General features: G+C 42.6%; 2 protein-coding genes and 1 long non-coding RNA gene across 4 annotated transcripts; 2 read left to right on the top strand and 1 right to left on the bottom strand.

Moving 5' to 3' along the window:
- Positions 1-20: 20 nt before the first annotated feature.
- On the top strand, positions 21-7871 carry mphosph10 (M-phase phosphoprotein 10 (U3 small nucleolar ribonucleoprotein)). The gene is made up of 11 exons (XM_086106378.1): positions 21-139; positions 768-1425; positions 1505-1680; positions 1777-1942; positions 2549-2690; positions 5585-5652; positions 5759-5896; positions 5984-6094; positions 6940-7047; positions 7130-7360; positions 7608-7871. Exons 1-11 carry the CDS (start codon positions 54-56, stop codon positions 7752-7754), a joined length of 2031 nt encoding a protein of 676 aa, XP_085962504.1. The 5' UTR covers positions 21-53; the 3' UTR covers positions 7755-7871.
- Positions 2431-10323, bottom strand: LOC147207280 (uncharacterized). Of its 2 annotated transcripts, none has more exons than XR_015100394.1 (3): positions 10199-10323; positions 5552-5616; positions 2431-2702 (listed from the first exon to the last, which is right to left on the bottom strand). It is a non-coding gene; the product is annotated as an uncharacterized LOC147207280 (long non-coding RNA). The 2 variants fall into 2 exon arrangements; XR_015100393.1 differs by lacking the exon at positions 10199-10323 and adding an exon at positions 9435-9547.
- ist1 (IST1 factor associated with ESCRT-III) lies at positions 10242-18061 on the top strand. Its single transcript, XM_086106379.1, has 10 exons — positions 10242-10406; positions 12370-12473; positions 12571-12751; positions 12822-12909; positions 12989-13072; positions 13195-13305; positions 13384-13566; positions 15957-16058; positions 16511-16550; positions 16642-18061. Exons 2-10 carry the CDS (start codon positions 12386-12388, stop codon positions 16800-16802), a joined length of 1038 nt encoding a protein of 345 aa, XP_085962505.1. The 5' UTR covers positions 10242-10406; positions 12370-12385; the 3' UTR covers positions 16803-18061.
- Positions 18062-18106: the final 45 nt, after the last annotated feature.

Genomic DNA, 18106 nt, shown 5'->3' with positions numbered 1-18106 from the left:
CTGACAGAGCGTATTTCTATGCGACACGGAGCTTCCCACATGTATGAGCAACGATGGCGAAAACTGACGAATGCATTACATTGGAAGACTGTTTGAATAAACTGAACGTCAACACACAACATCCAGATCATTTTCTGAGGCAAGTGTTATATCTACGAATGGTTGTGCTTTTATTGGAAAACTTGTTTCAACGTTACATTTGGGTGGACTCGCGATCTCGCTATCTTTTAGCTTAAACTAACTACGTAAATAGCTTCATAATGTGCTTAACTGTTGATTCAAGAATCGAGTAAATTGAGTATATTCAGCAATACAACACAGCACGTAACTTTACGAATGAGTTGCCAGTTCCCGATAGTGATTGCTGATGCGGTTACGTTGTTGTGGCAGAGTAAAACAATTCAGAGGTGATGTCTTTAAATTACGAAAGAATAATAAAAAAAAACAAATAAATACAGGAGGAATTGAGTCAGACAATGTAACACATTCTGTACTATGTATGTGTATATTTTAACAAGATATGAACGTCACCGTGTAATACCTCATATCTTGTAGTACCTGGCAAATGTTACTCTTAGCATGATCACTGATAAGTAGGTGTTTTGGTATCTAGCAATGTGATGGCTGGAATCAATGTGCTGGTGATTGTATGAGTGTTACTTTTCATGCACTGAAGGATTCACACTGTGAACAAACGTTAACTTGACGATGAACAAAAAAATGTTCATTGCTATTAACATGCAATGGCTCTGTTTTTATTTTTGCAGCCTTCAAGATGCAGTGGCAGCAGACTTTACATCTCTGACCAAAACCCTTTATGACCTCCACAAAGCCCAGGAGCCGGCAAAATATAATGGCAGCCCACTGGTTCAGTTGGTGGTGGAAAACTTTGATGAAGAGCAAATCTGGCAGGAACTGGAGCTGCAGAACTCTGCTGTGCTAAAACATTTTACAAATGCAGTTGATGAGGCTGTGTCCGATGTGATGTTAGCAGTACTGGAGGAGGAAGAGGAGATGGATGAAGGAACTGGGGATGAAGAAGGAGAGCCTGATGAAAATATGGAGGAGGAAGTTGAAGAGAATCCACGTAGTAGGTTTAAGAAAATGGCTGACCGTGAAGCAGAAGATTATACAGATGAGGATTCTGATTTCGATTTTGACGTGGATGCTCTGGAGAAGCGAGAGAAACAAAAGTGGAAGCCCACGGAGAAACATTCGAAAATGAAGGGCCTTCCCTCGGAAGTTGATGATAATTTCTTCAAGTTGTCTGAGATGGAGTCATTTCTTGATGGCATGGACAAGCAAGAAGGCAAGGAGAATGCTGATGATGATAATGATGTGGATTACTTTCAGGACCTGCCCTCCGATGAGGATGACGATTTTAACCTTGAAATGATGTCAAGCAGAAAGCCGAAGAAAAACACTGTACGTATTGTCGCATCTTTACATTATGATCTAGGATCTCATGAAATCTTAATGTTTTAACTATGCTTTATATTAACAGGAGAAGAGCTCCAGAGACCTCAAGTACAAGGACTATTTCAGTTCTGCCGAAGGGGCTGCCGCTGATGCTGGCGAGCAGTGGGATAGTGAGGATGACAGTGTGCATGAGGAGGCAGATGGAGAGGAAGAAGTAGATGATGATGATGATGATGATTCTGGCGACAACTTTGACAATGAGTAAGACTGATAATTCATGTTTTAAAAATTTGGGATGTGTAAAATTTAAAGTGTCAAAAGATTGTCACAACATATCTATTATCTGCTTTTTACAAGGAACGGACACATAAGCCAGGCAAAAGCCTCTCACAAAAAGGTGACTTTTAACCTTTCTGGAGATGAAGAGAGTGAAGGGGAAGACCTTGAGGAGATTTTGGGAGGGAAAAGCCCCAGCTCCAAAAAATCTCAATCCAAGTCATCATATGAGAAAATTCAAGAAAAGGTAATTGTAGTAGTCATATATAAAAGTGCTGCAAAAGCCTCTGTGACGATTTTTATTGTATTAAATAATATACCATAGTTATATTTGTTATGCAGCAATTAAAATGAATGTTCAACCTTAGTGTCGTTTAAACTGCAGTTTTCCAAATTTCAAATGAGTAGATGACAGTATGGAATCTCAAAGTGTTTGTTGGGCCCGGCCCAATTGTAATAGGTTTATCATCCAGCATTCATCGACCGATGTTTCCCCTAACGTTGTTCAGCCAAGGCACATATTTTACATTAAATAAATCTCACAGCACTGCGCCAAGCAAAAATGTCCCAAATGTACTTATTTTGTATGAAATCCGTGCTCGTTTAGTTGAGCGCAAAACCATTCATCAAATGAAAGACCATTTGATTGTTCTGCCTCTTTCTACACGTCACCAGCATAGATGGATGAACAATAATACATTATTTGTAGTAAATGAATAATCATTTTCAGGCCAGTGAAGTAAAATTGGATTTATTTCCTTCAGCAGCATGGTGACGGAGTCAGGCAATTCACCACAGCACTGCTTATAGCTGGGATTGATCTGTATGATTTCTTCACTTGCTTTGTGTGCAGATGTCACAGAAGATTGAGGAGTTGGAGAAAGCCTCCCTTGCTGCAAAATCCTGGCAGCTGTCCGGTGAGGTTACAGCGCAATCCCGCCCGGAGAACAGCATGCTTGAGGAAGACTTGGACTTTGAGCAGGCATCGAGGAAGGGTAGGTAGCACTCTGAGACATGGGTGCAGGAGTGGAATGGGAATAACTGCATCTGCTATGTGAATAGGTACTGGAGGGATGTACCAAAATAAAAATTCTTGGCCGGAAGCCAACAGTTGGATTGTTTACGACTGGATAAGCACTTTGCCCAATTTGTGTGTGTGTGTGTGTGTGTGTGTGTGTGTATATATATTATTTGTTACAAATTCAAGATGTAAAAAAACACATTTATTAAAAACAGAAAAAAAGTAAATAAAATTTCAAGAGATAGGTATACTTTTTAAAAAAAATTGTACGACTTACTATCACGACAGTCACACGTTGACTACGAAGCGAACAAAATTTCCCACAGCATCGATTGGACAAGCAATGTCATGTGATCATCTGCAGCCGGTGATGGCCAAGCGGGCATGTCATAACTAATTGACATATTGAGTCGCGTGTGTCTTACACTCAATGGCAGAGGCTCCGTCGAACCCCTGAGGCCGACTCACCGAACCTCTGGGGTTCGATCGAACCCAGGTTAAGAACCACTGCTCGAAAGGCTAGAGTCATGCTACAGGTCAATTCTGATTTTTATTTAGTCCCCCCCCAAAGTGTCATGTATCTGACTTTTTTTGGATGTTGATGTGATCAGTGCAATTCAGATGTCCCCCCCCCCTCCAAATCAGATCTCGTATGTTGATATGAATCAGATATATCTCCGATGCGACTCCAATCTGGACATTCAGGCTGCAGTTAATGCCATTGTTACTGTATGGCATAAGGAAGACGCAGTGATTCATTGCTATGACTACTGCTTCTTCTTCTGCTTCCATGTTTTCTTTCTTTGGGCGGTTGGCAAATACTTTAGGTGCATTATCATGGCTGCCCAGGAGGTGGCAGTCATGCACCATTAGTATATGGCAGCCGCCAACAAGTCAAGATGAGCTGATAAAGCCACGTGAAGCTTTTGCGGCCTTTGCCATATTAATTTGGAAAATCATTTAAAGCCTCAAAGCCTTATAAAATAGACCACCGGTGACATTAGGTGATCAAGGTCACGGTCATCTTTATTGTCAAATATGCTTTATGTATAACATGCAGCACAGATGAAATTTCTTTCCTCGCAATCCTCAGTGCAAACATACAAACATGTTGTGCATTAAACAGATCAGATCAGCTAGAGTCGTAGCAGCTACAATCCTCAAAATGATTTGACTAAATTGATTTTTATTCCAACATACAGGGAATACCAATGCACTCAGTCTTACACTTGTGTAAGTGTTGCAACATTTTGACCCTACACCAGTAGTATGGTTCACTGTCATGTCCTGTTATTCTAATAAACATGCCCGCAGCAGCTCCTCTTGTTTTATGTTGTCTTGAGAGGGAAGAAATTTAATCAGTGCTGTATGTTACACAGCACATTTGACAATAAAGTTGTATCCAATCCAATTTGGATATGACACAACACAAGTGTGCTGTGAATCAAGATAACAAAATTTCAACATGTCGCCAAATGGGTTTTCTCTCAAGTACGGGCATGGGGGATAAGGAGCCCATGAGGTGACACAGACAAAGAAAAAAAATGGTGTTCCTTTGCAATCATTTCAAGATAATGCAGTTGTGGGGAATGCAAAAACATATATATTTTTTTGCCGGAGGGGCGGGGGGGGGTTGCCTTCCATGTAACCTTAGAGCAGGCATGTCCAGCTCTGGGCCTGGAGGGCCACTTTCCTGCCTGTTTTCCAGCTTTCCCAGCTGTAACACACCTGCTTCAGATGATCAGCTCATCAACCAGCTCTGAAGCAGCATTAGAACGATCCTGATGATTTGAATCAGGTGCGTTGCTCCTTGGAGAGCTGGAAAACAGGCAGGACAGCGGCCGTTGAGGACCAACTTTGGACACCCCTGCCTTAGAGCGTATGGGGGATTATTATTATTATTAATTTTGGGCAATTGGCATCCCCTTTCTGCAGTTGACAGCATGACACAGCGACAAGTATTTTGAACACTTAGGTACCGGTAATTTCCGGTTTGTCATTGGCGTGCATGGAGCCTCATATGTCATCACAGCACATGATCAGGGAGATTTGATCCGGGCTTTTGATGCACTGTTCCGAGTTGTCTGTCTCACGCGGCTGACACACGGGCTCCAGTGTCTCGGTTTCAAATATCGCATCTCGAAAAGAAAGTCAGCATAATAAGGTGTCAGTGGCATTGGGTGTCTGAGCTCTAATTTTAATATATGCAAATTGTACTTGATTATAAGTCGCATGATCAGACAAACTATTAAAAAAAACAACACCTTGTTTAAAAAAAAAAAACAAAAACAAAAAAAAACCCAGTAAGTTACCCGGGTAATGATCGTTTCTTTTCTGCAAACATTTGCCCCTCACTTGTTCTCACCGCCTCAATTTTATTTCTGATCAATGAGTACCATATGCTATGCTAAAGACAGTGGTGGTAATGCACCAAACGTATTTGCCAACTGCCAAAAGAAAGTAAAAGAACAAATGGAAAAAAAAGAAATAGAAGTATTGGTTGTTGTCCTGACAAATAATGTGGTACCATCTCCCTCGCTAGCTCACTAGTTTAACATGCGGCTTCTGCTACAACAAGGATTAACTATTTATAGAATCAAAAGGTGCAATAACTGACTAGGATTCTACCTTTCACAACAATGCAAAGTGGGATTTTTATTAAGGTAAGCCATGTTCAACTAAAAAGAAAATCTTTTGCATAGTTGGAAGAGAAAGTTTCGAATCCAACCAGAAGTCACTCGCTCCATCAACACGATTAGGGAACGGGGATTTGGGGTGTGAATCCGTTGCACAAAACCTCTCTGTATGTTCTGATAAATAATTTAAATGCCTCACTCTGACCACAAGCTTTGCTCTTTTCTCTGTCAGCTCCTGCTATCACGGAGGAAACCACACTGCATCTGGAAGACATCATTAAGCAGAGAATTAAAGACCAGGTTTGTGTACACATCTCAATAAATTGTTTGATACTGCATGACCATTTTAAGTGCTAGCCTTTCCCAGCTTATTTAATGCAGTGCTTTTCGACTTTTATCTCCCAAGGCGTTTGATGACGTGGTACGAAAGGAGAAGCCCAAAGAGGAAGTGTTTGAGTACAAGAAGAGACTAATGCTAGACCATGAGAAGAGCAAGCTGAGTCTAGCAGAAATTTATGAACAGGAATACCTCAAGCAGACACAGGTTACACTTTTGTCTCATTTTCACTTTGGCAAATAAACATTTCTGTCTTTATGCTTTCGAATTCTGACATCTTCATCATAATTTCAGACAAAGACAGAGGAAGAGGATAATTCAGCCCATATTGAAATCCAAAAACTGATGGACGCACTCTTCTTAAAATTGGATGCGCTCTCCAATTTCCACTTTACACCTAAACCCGTAAGTTGAAGTAATTTTGTGATGTAGTAACTAAAAGGCAAGAGTTATTATAAATGTTATGTCCGTGACACACTCAGCACTGTTAAAACATTAGACGGGAGGATTAAACTAAGGATTCAAATGTCCACAATTATAGATAAGATTTAAACATACAAGGACAGTAATAGGCATTATAGCTATTAGGCCCATCTCGCAGCCAAGCAAGGTGGCTGAACGCGACTGAAGTGGACCATCACGAAAAAATTACAGTTAATGACTCTGCACTTCACGTCAAGTGATGCAACACCTACTGACACACCACATCAAAAAAAAAAAAAATCAGGTTTTGAGAATCAACAAGAGTAGGTAACATACATATAATTTGCTTGTGATAAATTCCAAGTTCCCCCGCAACAGGTGGATTTCCATCAACTAGAAGTTGATTTTATATACTGTGTGTGTGTGTGTGTGTGTGTGTGTGGAGGGAGGTGGGGGCGTCTCTCTTAAGTCGTTACGACCCTGCACACATGGTTCTCACTCTCCTAAACAACCGTTACTCTCCATAAATGTAACTGAAAATACAAAATGAAGAATCACTCCTGCGCTTAAAACTTGTTTACAGCTGTTGAACATTGATAGCAATAGTTTCAACAAAAGGCCCCAAAAAAAAAAAGTGTGAACATGACTGGCGATCATGTTCACGCATTTTTTTTTTCATCAATGTCAGAGAAGGACAGCATGTCGCTCTGCTTCTCTTGACACTACATTAGTGTGACCCCAAACACTCCGCAACAGTTCATTTGGTGTGTGGCGGGCCTCAAAGTTTGCTGCGTGACCACTTGCTCATGTTTTCTTTGCTCCTCTAGTGTGTGCCTGAGGTGAAGGTGGTTTCTAACCTGCCGTCTATCACAATGGAAGAAGTGGCTCCAGTCACTGCCAATGATGCCACACTGCTAGCACCAGAGGAAATCAAGGTGTGGAATGCTTTTTTTTTGTTTTGAGCAAAAATTGTGTGGCTGGTAAAAAATGTGTAAGAATACCCTCTTCCAACCAAAGGAGAAAAACAAAGCTGGTGATATTGTGGGTGACACTGAGAGGACATCAACGGACAAGAAGCGCGAGAGACGACATAAGAAGAAGGTGAAACATTTCAAAATCAAGGCGAAAGAACAGAAAATGAAGCTCAAAGAAGCCAGTAAAGCCGACAAGAACAAGAAGCCATCAAAGGCTCAAGCAAAAGAAGACCTGAAGAAACTCACTAAAGGAGGCAAAGCTACTATACTCAAGGTGAGTGGCCTTTGCACTACTACTCAAACACAATTTAAGAGACCCACAAATGGCATTCCACTACGAAAAATGACAATAGAAAAATCGCAAGCGCATTTTAAAAATGTATTGTTTCCATTTACTTTATCGTCCAGATAAATTGTGTGTATGATGTATCTCTGTGTGGTCAATATGGCAATGCGAATTATTGGACGGTACTTCATATGTGTGACTAACATGGCTAATAATATTTTGGTTCTTGTTTTAGGATGAGGGAAAGGATAAAGCCCTGCGCTCTTCTCAAGCCTTCTTCTCTCAGCTGCAGGATCAAGTGAAAAGTCAGATCAAAAGTGCAAAGGGGCAACCTACAAAAAAGAAACACAAAGAAGTTTCTGCTAGCAAACTCAAATTATAGTGGATGATGCTGTGTTTTGGTGGATAATTATTGTACAGAGTCCATGTTTATTATTAAACTGCCATTTTCTAATTCTTTAAAATGCATTTGTTTTATTAAAATTAAACACGATTGAAATGGTCTGTTTTTCTTTTGCAATTGTTAATATCGTGTTTGCCCCATATTATTATGGAGGAAGCGGAAAACACATTGTGCTTGATATCGAAACCTCTTAGTACAATCTAATCCAGAGATCATGCATGTAGTGCCCATGAGTAGCTACCATGTAGCCCCCAAAGACAACAAGAGTAGCCCGCCGGGCGGCAAGCTGCATCTAACTGTTTTTCTGATATTTTTTTATTTAACACTTGCTGTGGTGTAAATTTGGAAACAATATGTCAAAACTATGTTTTAGTACTGTACCGTTGCTACAACAATGAGGAGATGATTTACACCAAATAATTTGAACAAATGTGTTATTTTAGAAGGACATGGAAGTATGTGAAACTGGTCGTTGCTGTTGTGCCACCAAGAGGACTACAAGCTAACTAAGACACTTGACCTCACCTGTACATTTCACTGTATGGTAGGGAAGCTATAGTTCGGAATAATGTCATAACATTTTGACATTGATACTGTACCTAGTACCTCGATACCAGGACTGAAACAGTTCTATGGCAAAAAACTTAAAACATCAGTAAGAAGATGTGGGCGGCCCGGTGGTCCAGTGGTTAGCACGTTGACCTCACAGTGCAGAGGTACCGGGTTCAATTCCAGCTCTGGCCTCCCTGTGTGGAGTTTGCATGTTCTCCCTGGGCCTGCGTGGGTTTTCTCCGGGTACTCCGGTTTCCTCCCACATTCCAAAAACATGCATGGAAGGCTAATTGAACACTTAAATTCTCCCTAGGTGTGAGTGTGAGCGTGGATGGTTGTTCGTCTCTGTGTGCCTTGCGATTGGCTGGCAACCGGTTCAAGGTGTCCCCCGCCTACTGCCCAAGGACAGCTGGGATAGGCTCTAGCACCCTCCCGCGACCCTTGTGAGGACAAAGCGGATCGGAAAATGAATGAATGAATAGGAAGGAGAAGCAACTGACTCCTGCCTGGATGGATGACTATTGAACGGTTGACATCCCAAACACTGGGAAAACTTGTGAATGCAGAATGAAAGCCTAGTGGTTTGATTATGTAAGCCTATTGTAACATATGGTCATCAGATGCGTCGTTGATGGTAATTAAGAAAAATCAGCGATTTCATCTGTATAATTCTTGATATATGTCAGCGTTTACAAATTGCTCGAAAGCTCGCATTGCTTTGATATTTGTAGTTATTGTTAAATCGAGTTTGAAATGTTCTACTATGTAAGTGATCATTGAATGCACCGTGTGCCTCTTACAGGACGCAGTGGCATCAGTTGTTACACTCTTTATGATCCTCTGCCTTTCATAAATGAACCACAAAGGTTGTGTGTGTGACAAACAATAAGACAAATATTAAAGTACAAGTATTTGCCTGTTACATGAGGCGCGTGCGCCAAGGGTGATCCACCCGCTTTTCCTTTCACACAAAGCTTGCTTGATGGTTCGAGACCCAACCGGCCATTTACACATTGTTTTTACAGCAGTACATAACAGTATTTGTACACGTGGATGAAATGGAAAAGCGCGAGTTAAATCGCCGAGATGCATCAAGCAGGTACGTACAGCGGCCACGCTAGTGAATGGAGGCGATCGAGGAAGCCGATTCAAAATGTGCTCTCCCCATCCATCAGTTGCCAGCCAATCGCAGGGCACACAGAGGCGAACAACCATCCACGCTCACACTCATTCACACCTAGGGACAATTCGGAGTGTTCAATCAGGCTGCCGTGCATGCTTTTGGAATGTGGGAGGAAACCGGAGCACCCGGAAAAACCCACGCAGCCCCCCCCCCCCCTCCTAAAAGCAAATAGTACTACATAAATTAGATGGCTGTGAAAGTGGTCAAATACACACCCAGGCTTAGATATTCAGGATTTAACCTGACACGAAGACTGTAGAACGTGTGATGCGGTAAAATGGCTTGATCGATTTAAGTGAATTAATTTGTACTGGTCAGGTCTGGGAAGCGTCTGGCACATACCTCCACGTGGAAAGACGAATAGAGCGTTCGGAAATTTACTCTGACGCTCGGAGGGTGGGTGTGTGAATATATTTTCGAACGCTTCCTATGCATTCAACACCGTTTCATATATTATTAGAGGTAGGCAATTCTAAAATCAATGAAAAGCAATCAGTGATCCTTCACAAAAACAACAATTAGTATCTGTAACTTTTTCATTGTTTATTACGCTAATATTCTGCATGTAAAGTCCGCACGCTGGCGACTGACATCACCATTACTGGCCGTCCATTTGAAAAACTGGCCGTCCATTTGAAAAAGTGCTGTCCTTTTGGTCATAGGTAAGGTATATTTTGCTTTCCCAAACCTGTTACGTCACGTTCATCAACGGCATGAATCACTTCGCATACTCGTTCAGTGGGTTTGATGTCAGCATTCGAGTTTGTTGTTCCACGGTGCCCTTCCCAAATATAAACATCATGACATCACAACAGCTAAACACGGAAGTCAAGTCGGCGACAGAGCACAGACGCAAACACTATTGGAGTTGTTCCGTCCTGGACGGCCACTTACAGGTACGTCATTGACACCGATTTACTTGAAGTTAACGGAACCGCTAACAGCTGTCGGACTTATTCGTGTTGTTGATACCACTACGGCGTATCCCAGACAGTTTGTTCCGTTCTCTTTAGTACAGAACGAGAGCTAGGTAGCTCGGCTAGCCAGATACCAGACAAGAAGACTGCTAACAAACCAATATTTGCTCATAGCCAACTTTGTTTGAACCCACACTTGTTTTATTGTATTTCTTTCGAAAAGGAAGGGAATACTTTTAAAATGTGCGCAACATCGTATTGGTTTGTAGAAGCTCGCCGTCGTTTAGACACCGTGTGTGCTAACGTTAACGCTAACGGCTTGTGCAGTTCTACGTAACTTGGCTTTTTTTTCTTTCACCGAGTGGGTTTTCAGTTGTATTGGGCGTTCTGTTGTGCTGCCATGAGTTGGTCATGGTCACATGATTGAGTGACTCAGACTGGCGAAGGGTGAGGTCGACGGTAACTTCTGCAGGTCACTCGTCGTATTGTGTGTGTGTGTGTGTGTAAAATAAGTTTGACTGGGTCCTGTGACAAATAATAAAGGTACGATTCCGTCAAACCAGTGGAAATGCCCCAATTTCCGGCCAACACTTATGCTGCGTTCGAGGAAGGTGCGGAAGTTGGAATTTTCAAAATCTTTGACGAGGAACCCCCCGATCGCTCCTTTGAACTGGGAGGTCCGAGTTGCGAAGTCGGGAAAAAAATTAAAGAGACACCAACTTTACCAACCGGCTTCTTGATTGCTGGTATCTCCCTGCATGAAGTTATTTGCTGAAATGAAAGAGATGCTTTGATGATAAAATTCTTTTATTTATATAAACAGGAAGAAATTATGATGTAGATTTGCTGGAGGTCAAAATCTGTTGTGATGAACAACGACAACACACAATTTTTCAGAATTTTGGTTGTTTGAATTCACCTCGAACGCTTTGAGGTCGGAACTGGGACAATCCGAGTGGGAGTCATCCGATTTCCCTCCTTCCCTGATTTCAGCGATAATGCAAAATCAGTGTGGAGCGAGATTTGAGATGTGACCATTTGTTGTGACTCCGCCGTTCATGCTTTCTTAAATGTTATCCTAATTTCAAAAGACTAATATCATTGGAAAGCTTGCGAAGAAACAGAAAACATAAAAAAAGTAATTTATTACTTAAACAATTCCAGTTATCAATAATGTACATCTCAGGTTCAGTTGGAGCGTGCATCAGCCCTCTAATTATGCTGCACTCTAAATAACTAAATTGCCCATTTTAAGAATGTCCTCAATTTCTGAACCGTTGGACTGAATCGGTGGGTGCCTCTCAGATGGTTGCCCCTGCAAAAAACTCATTCCCTCATCATGGTTGCATTTGAAAATTTGCTCTCTACTTCACTCAGACCATTCGCAAACACAGAACATTGTTCAAATGTGCCATTCGGTTATTCAGAGTGCCCCAAAAAACGGAGCCCAATGCAGGCAGTACAAGCTGGATTGTAAACTGCTTCATTCAGAAATTGTGAGCATACATATAGCTCTGCCTCTAGCAGCAAAGGAGGACGACAAAACATTGGCAAATAACTGTTAATGTTTGTCTTAAAACACTTTCCTTTAAGGAGAATCCCACGTCACATTTTAGTCAAAGGTACAATTCTAGTAGATTAACAGGCCTTATGAATCATTGCTGTTGTTAAAAGCACTGATTAGTTCTGTCTAAATTTGGGCTACGTTGTCTGAGTCTTATAACTTTTTGGAATTTGGAAGTCGTAGTTAAAAGTACAAATGTTCTGTGTCCTAAATAGGAATCGTTTAGAGTGCTAGGGTGGAAAATGCAAACACAGTCAAATATTGAAAAATAGCGGATACGTTGCCACTCAAAATGCACGATCATTAGCGGGGCACGTTGGGTTGACCTATTTTTGGCAGAGACACACAAATATATTCTTTTGGAATTTTTAACAACAGAGAAAATAATCCAGCAATGATGCCAGGAGGCTTCAAATCTGAGAGACTAAGAGTCAACCTTCGGCTTGTCATCAACCGACTCAAGCTTCTTGAGAAAAAGAAAAGTGAGTCCTGACAAAATAGAACCACACGCATGTTGAATTTGGTCTTTAATCTCATGTCACATTCTGCTTGTGTTTCCTTCAACAATTTAAAATGAAGCTGAGCTCGCTCAAAAGGCTCGGAAGGAGATCTCGGAATACCTGTCGTCAGGAAAAGATGAGCGGGCGCGTATCCGTGTGGAGCACATCATCAGAGAGGACTATATGGTTGAAGCCATGGAGATCCTGGAGCTTTACTGTGACTTGCTGCTGACACGATTTGGCCTCATTCAGTCGATGAAGTAAGGCGCCAATTTGGCCAAGGAACTTTTCAAATCAAAGCGCATGTTTTGACATGTCAAATCATTTCAGGGAGTTGGATCCAGGATTACAAGAGGCAGTGTCCACTCTTATCTGGGCAGCTCCTCGACTTCAGTCAGAGGTTGTTGAATTAAAAATGGTACGTACTCATTTCAAGAAACACACTATTGGCACCAAAAACGTTTAGCCTTGATATTGCTCATTTTCAATTCTAACAGGTATCAGAACAGCTCTGTGTCAAATATAGCAAGGAGTATGGCAAGTTGTGCAGGACAAACCAGATTGGAACAGTCAATGAAAGGGTGGGCACCCCCCCCCCCCCCCCCCCACACACACACACACACTCACATACACAGCCCTCACTCTGTTCAGCCAAGAAATATGCCAGCACTGCCGTCTGATCGAATGTATGCTATTTTTGCAGCTGATGCACAAGCTGAGTGTGGAGGCTCCCCCCAAGATCTTGGTGGAGCGCTACCTGATTGAGATAGCCAAGAACTATAATGTGCCGTATGAACCTGACGCCATGGTCCGGGTAAGAATACAACAAGGTGCAAATCAGTATGTTGTCGTGTTGCTTAGTTACCGTCATTACATTGTTTTCCCCTGTCAGCCTGAGGTGAGTTGCGATGAAGCAGACCTGATTGACATGAACAATGACAAGAAGTCAGGAGGGGGAGGAGGAAGAGGAGGTGGTGGAGGAGGAGGAGGTGGTTTCACAGCTCCCGCCATGCCCATGCCCATGCCAATGCCCATGCCTATGCCTACACCGTTCAACTATCCAACTCCCAAAGGAGTAAGCCTTTTATTTTCACGTCCTTGTTTACATACAAATCATGTGCATGACATTTTCAGTCCTGTTGTGTTTCGCAGACCACAGCATCATCATGATGACATAAAGTAACAAGACAGGGAAATACTCCTTTTTGCAATTTTTAGTTACTATTTGAAATGGCTGCGTATAGTGCTACTGTGACTGTCAAGTATGGGCTGTTGCACACTTAGGGGCATATTCTCTGAAGTCAGAAAAGGTGGGCTACTGCGCAGACTTTTTGACTTAAATGTGCCACTTACGCAACATCACTTACACTTGCGGGTGGCAACCTCGGCGGTGAAGGTCCTCACAGCCTCTGATATGCTGACAGGTGGGTAGGCTGTGTCTCGGGTAAATGGCAATACCTAAAATAAAAAAAATATAAAATCAAAGTCTAAAACAAGAAAGGCAAATGAAATAAAAGGTACAAAAAATAGGAGCAACCCCCCCCCCCCCCCAAAAAAAACAAAACAAAAACGAAACTAAAGGTTCCCAGGAGGTGCAACGGCTCTGCTTGACCCTGCACAGGGATGTGGTGAGGTCGAGCCTTCTGGGGGTGTAACAGGTTTGTTATCAGCCTTGGGCCAAAGCCCTAAAATGGTCCAGCAATGGGAGTCTCGGTAGTGAAGGCTAGTTAAGCGTTTCAATCGACCTTTTAGTCAAGAAGATGGGCTTTTATCCGTTTCATGTACAACACCAAGAGGACCACTTAGTTGACGGCCGAGCCTCAAATCGTCAAAATGCCGCGTCGGGGGTGTCACTGTGCGGGGAGCTCTGTCACACACACCATCATGGCTAGACACGGACAAATCTGTCAGTGCGCTGTGCATTCTCCCAGGAACCTCAGCGTCTTTTGGTCTTCCAAATCCGAAGGCTGTGTAAAAAATGTCTCATGCCTCTCGAAGGCAAATCATCACATTGCGCCTCGCCGACAGCAAGTGATGACTGTCACCAGTCAACTCGGCTTGTTTGTGCGGACGGGGGGCACACCTGTCCCATATATGCCCAATGAGTGCATATGTGCCCCTACTACATTACAATGGTGGCTGAACACCGACATTATATCATATTAGAATATTAGATGGTGGAAAAAAAGACCGGCACCAGCATTTTACACATGCTGATTGAGGGCTTGGAGTTGAAGCATCAGTTACAAACAATGCCATCGTCAATAATAAGATGTGAGTTTAGAGTTTTGGAAACTTTTCAACCTAAGCATTCTGTTATGAGCACGCTATTCTGATGAAATTGCTTGTATTGGAATTATGAAAACATGACATGCACTCACTCACCGTAGCCTGAGGATGAGCCACGCACATGTCAACGTCGCTAACTTCTAGATCCACGAGGCAAGTTAATTTCACCATCAAAGTGTGCCATATTTTCAAACTGGATCTCCATGGAATTCTCATGAAAAGTCCACAATTCGGAAAATAGGGCCACCCTCAGACTTCACAGAATCACGCCTCTTTGATGGGTGCGCACAGATTTCCAGTTTATGCATGGTGGGTGTGTCAGAAGTTTGAACGGGAGAACCGCTGCGTCTTGAAAGTGTGTAAGAAAGGCGCGCAACTAAGGAATGGACATAAGCGTGACCAGGAGAATGTGTCCCTCAATGACCTTTTCGACCTTTTAAAGCGGTGTGAATCTTCCTGTTCTCCACATGGTGTATTGAAACACCCAATGGGAATATATTTTACAATGCCACACTTTGAACATTTGGTTGCTCTGCTTCTCGCCGCTTCTTGGATTGGATTGGATACAACCTTATTGGCAAATGTGCTGTATGAAATTTCTTCCCTCGACATACAACAAGAGGAGCCGCTGCGGGTGTCCGCGCCGCCATCACTTTATTTTTCCCAGAGGATTCAGACACAGCCACAAATGGAGCTGATTGGCATTAATTAGTCTAATGAACTGAGTGATGAAGTTTTTGCTTTATTACACTTTTTCTAAACCTAACCTAATTAATTCTCGTGAGGTCATAATCAGGTAGGTAAAGTCACCATCTATGTTGAAATGATTTTGAAATGTAAAAGAATAATTGCAATGCATTTATATGGATAACAAGTAAGACTTTGCAAGCTATTTTTATACATGAAATGAACTTGTGAATGATAGTGAGGTTTGAAATTTTTTTTGTTGCACATCTGATAGTAAGTTATCATTGTTTTTTATAGCCCCCGCCCCCAAATACTCAATCATAATGAATGTAAAACATAAAAAAAAAAAAGATTATTGTAAAATTGTCGTCGTCTTCTGGAAAATTGGCACGATAATGCCGGTTGGGATTCCGACCCCAACTTGGCGTGTTGTGGTTGGAAGGCGAGTGTGTTTTCATCAGTGAAATTATGTTCCATGTTTCCCTCCAGGAACCGTTCAATCCAGCCGTTGGGTCTTACAACAGCTTCCCGCACCCCGTGGGCGGAGGGCAGCCCCCTCAGCTGCCCACTTCTCCCCCCACATACGAGTCCGTAAGTGAGCAAACTCTTCCCATCCATGACCCCTCCCTGCTCCCGCAGATGGACAGACAGACAAACGGGCAGGGCAGGGCATCACTCAGGGAAGAGTTGTTCACTTAGCTTCTGCTCTTACCTCTGCACTTCTACCCCTTTCCCTAAATTTTTTATTTTTTTTTTAATTTGTGTGCGCAAACGTAGGTAGCACGCATGGCTTGTACGTATTGTGAGCACTAACAACTCAGTGGTCCCACTAACTGACCTGTGATTAGATTGGACTGAGCAGAATGCTGCAGCGAAGACTCCCAAGCTTCATAAGTCTTGACGCACACAAAAGGTGGTGGTTTCCTCATTGAGCCCCACAAGCATTTGACCTTTGTTTCTTTTCTTACTTGAAGCACTAACACAACGTAACCTTGACTCTAATGTGAGGAGATGCTGTCACAAACACCCTTCTTCTCTTTCAGATTGATGACCTAAAACACTCTCTTCCTTCTCAGGCCATTGGTAAGTCCTATCAACGATTGCATACGGTTACAGGACCGGCCTTGATACTACACGTTCATCTCAAGGCCCCGCCCCTCCTATTCTGCTGCAGGTCCCTCGTCACAGTTATATGACAACAACGCTCTCCCAGAACTTCCCTCGGTCCCGGACACGCTCCCGGCAACCTCCTTCAGCGGGAATAACGCCACTTCGGAAGACATCGACTTTGATGACCTCACGCGACGCTTTGAGATGCTGAAGAAGAAGACTTAGGTGTCTTAACAAGTGCACAGGCTGGCATTGTTGCCTGGGTACACGTGAGAACAGAAAGTAGAACATGTTCACGGCTCTGCATTTATATCCATATATAAGAGATAACATTTTACTCTTTCCTCATCCAGACCTCATCTGGACATCAGTGAGGGCGGGCTTGCTAACTCAGACTTGGTCATGATTTTATTTTGATCTTTTCCCCCTAATTAGGAGTGCTGTCAACTGGGGGTTTATATTTACTGGGATGTTCTGAAGCTAACTCCATAGAGTCATTCTCACTTCATCTTGCTTGGCCTCACAATAGTCACATTTCCCTTTTATTGCTGTGAGATGTATCATCGTTAAATACACTTTTCCCAGGTTTGCTGCCTGTCTAATACCAACTGTTCATGCCATCATTGTTGGCATGCACTCTGATGCTGTAATCTTTCCTACCGACTTGTTCTGTCTCATCTCAGACCCGCTAAACTAGTCCGACTGCCCGGCCCGGCCTGTTTACAGGTTTGTGGGATGAGGTTTCGATTCCTGTAGTTAATTTTAAAGAGGTTTCAGGGCACATAGAAGTCATTTGTCTTCTGTGTTCTGTTTTCTGTTACCCGCCTCGCGCGTGCAGTCCGTATCTTATACATTCATCTGGTGAATGCATGTTTTATGAAGAAACTTGGGTGTGGTCGTTGGGAAGCGGTTTGTTTATATATATCTAAATAAAAGAATAACCCCTTCAGGTCTGCCAAATATCTGCAGTGTATCAAAAGACGACCCCGCGCAACTTAATTTTAACATGTAAATTGTCACCCCACTGAGCTATTGTGAATTTAGATTGTTACCTATGTTGTCACGTGTCTCACACTGTATGCGCTCCGCTGCATTTGCCTTATTGTCGCATCTCTCACCAGAGGCCTTGCTCGTCTGTACAAGGGGCACGCATCATGCACTTGCTATCCCTTAAGACTGGATCCATTTCCTGAATCTTGTTTTGTAGAGGTGTCACATTGCCCGTGAACTATTTGGTTGAAGGTGATGCTTTGATAGCATCGGAAATGTCGTTGTCCACATACCGCGTGCCCTTCAACCTAACCACACCTAACTCTAAGCCCTAAAGGACAGTTGCCTCAAAGGAATGATTCAGCGGTTTCTGGAAAGGTTCTGACAAAACTTAGGATAATGACACTGCAGAACGGCCCTCTTGCGTTTCACCATGTTGGACAATTGTGTATTTTCCCCATCAAATATAATAAAATGGCAATTTATTAAAAGTCTGAGAAGCTAGTTGAAATGTTTTGTGTAACACTGAATTCCATTCT

The sequence above is a fragment of the Hippocampus guttulatus genome, chromosome 3, assembly GCF_054856545.1.
Source record: "Hippocampus guttulatus isolate MCC_2025c chromosome 3, RoL_Hgut_1.0, whole genome shotgun sequence".
NCBI classification, from domain to species: domain Eukaryota; kingdom Metazoa; phylum Chordata; class Actinopteri; order Syngnathiformes; family Syngnathidae; genus Hippocampus; species Hippocampus guttulatus.
The sequence above is the reverse complement of the archived record's forward strand: the minus strand, read 5'-3'. Positions and strand labels throughout refer to the sequence as shown.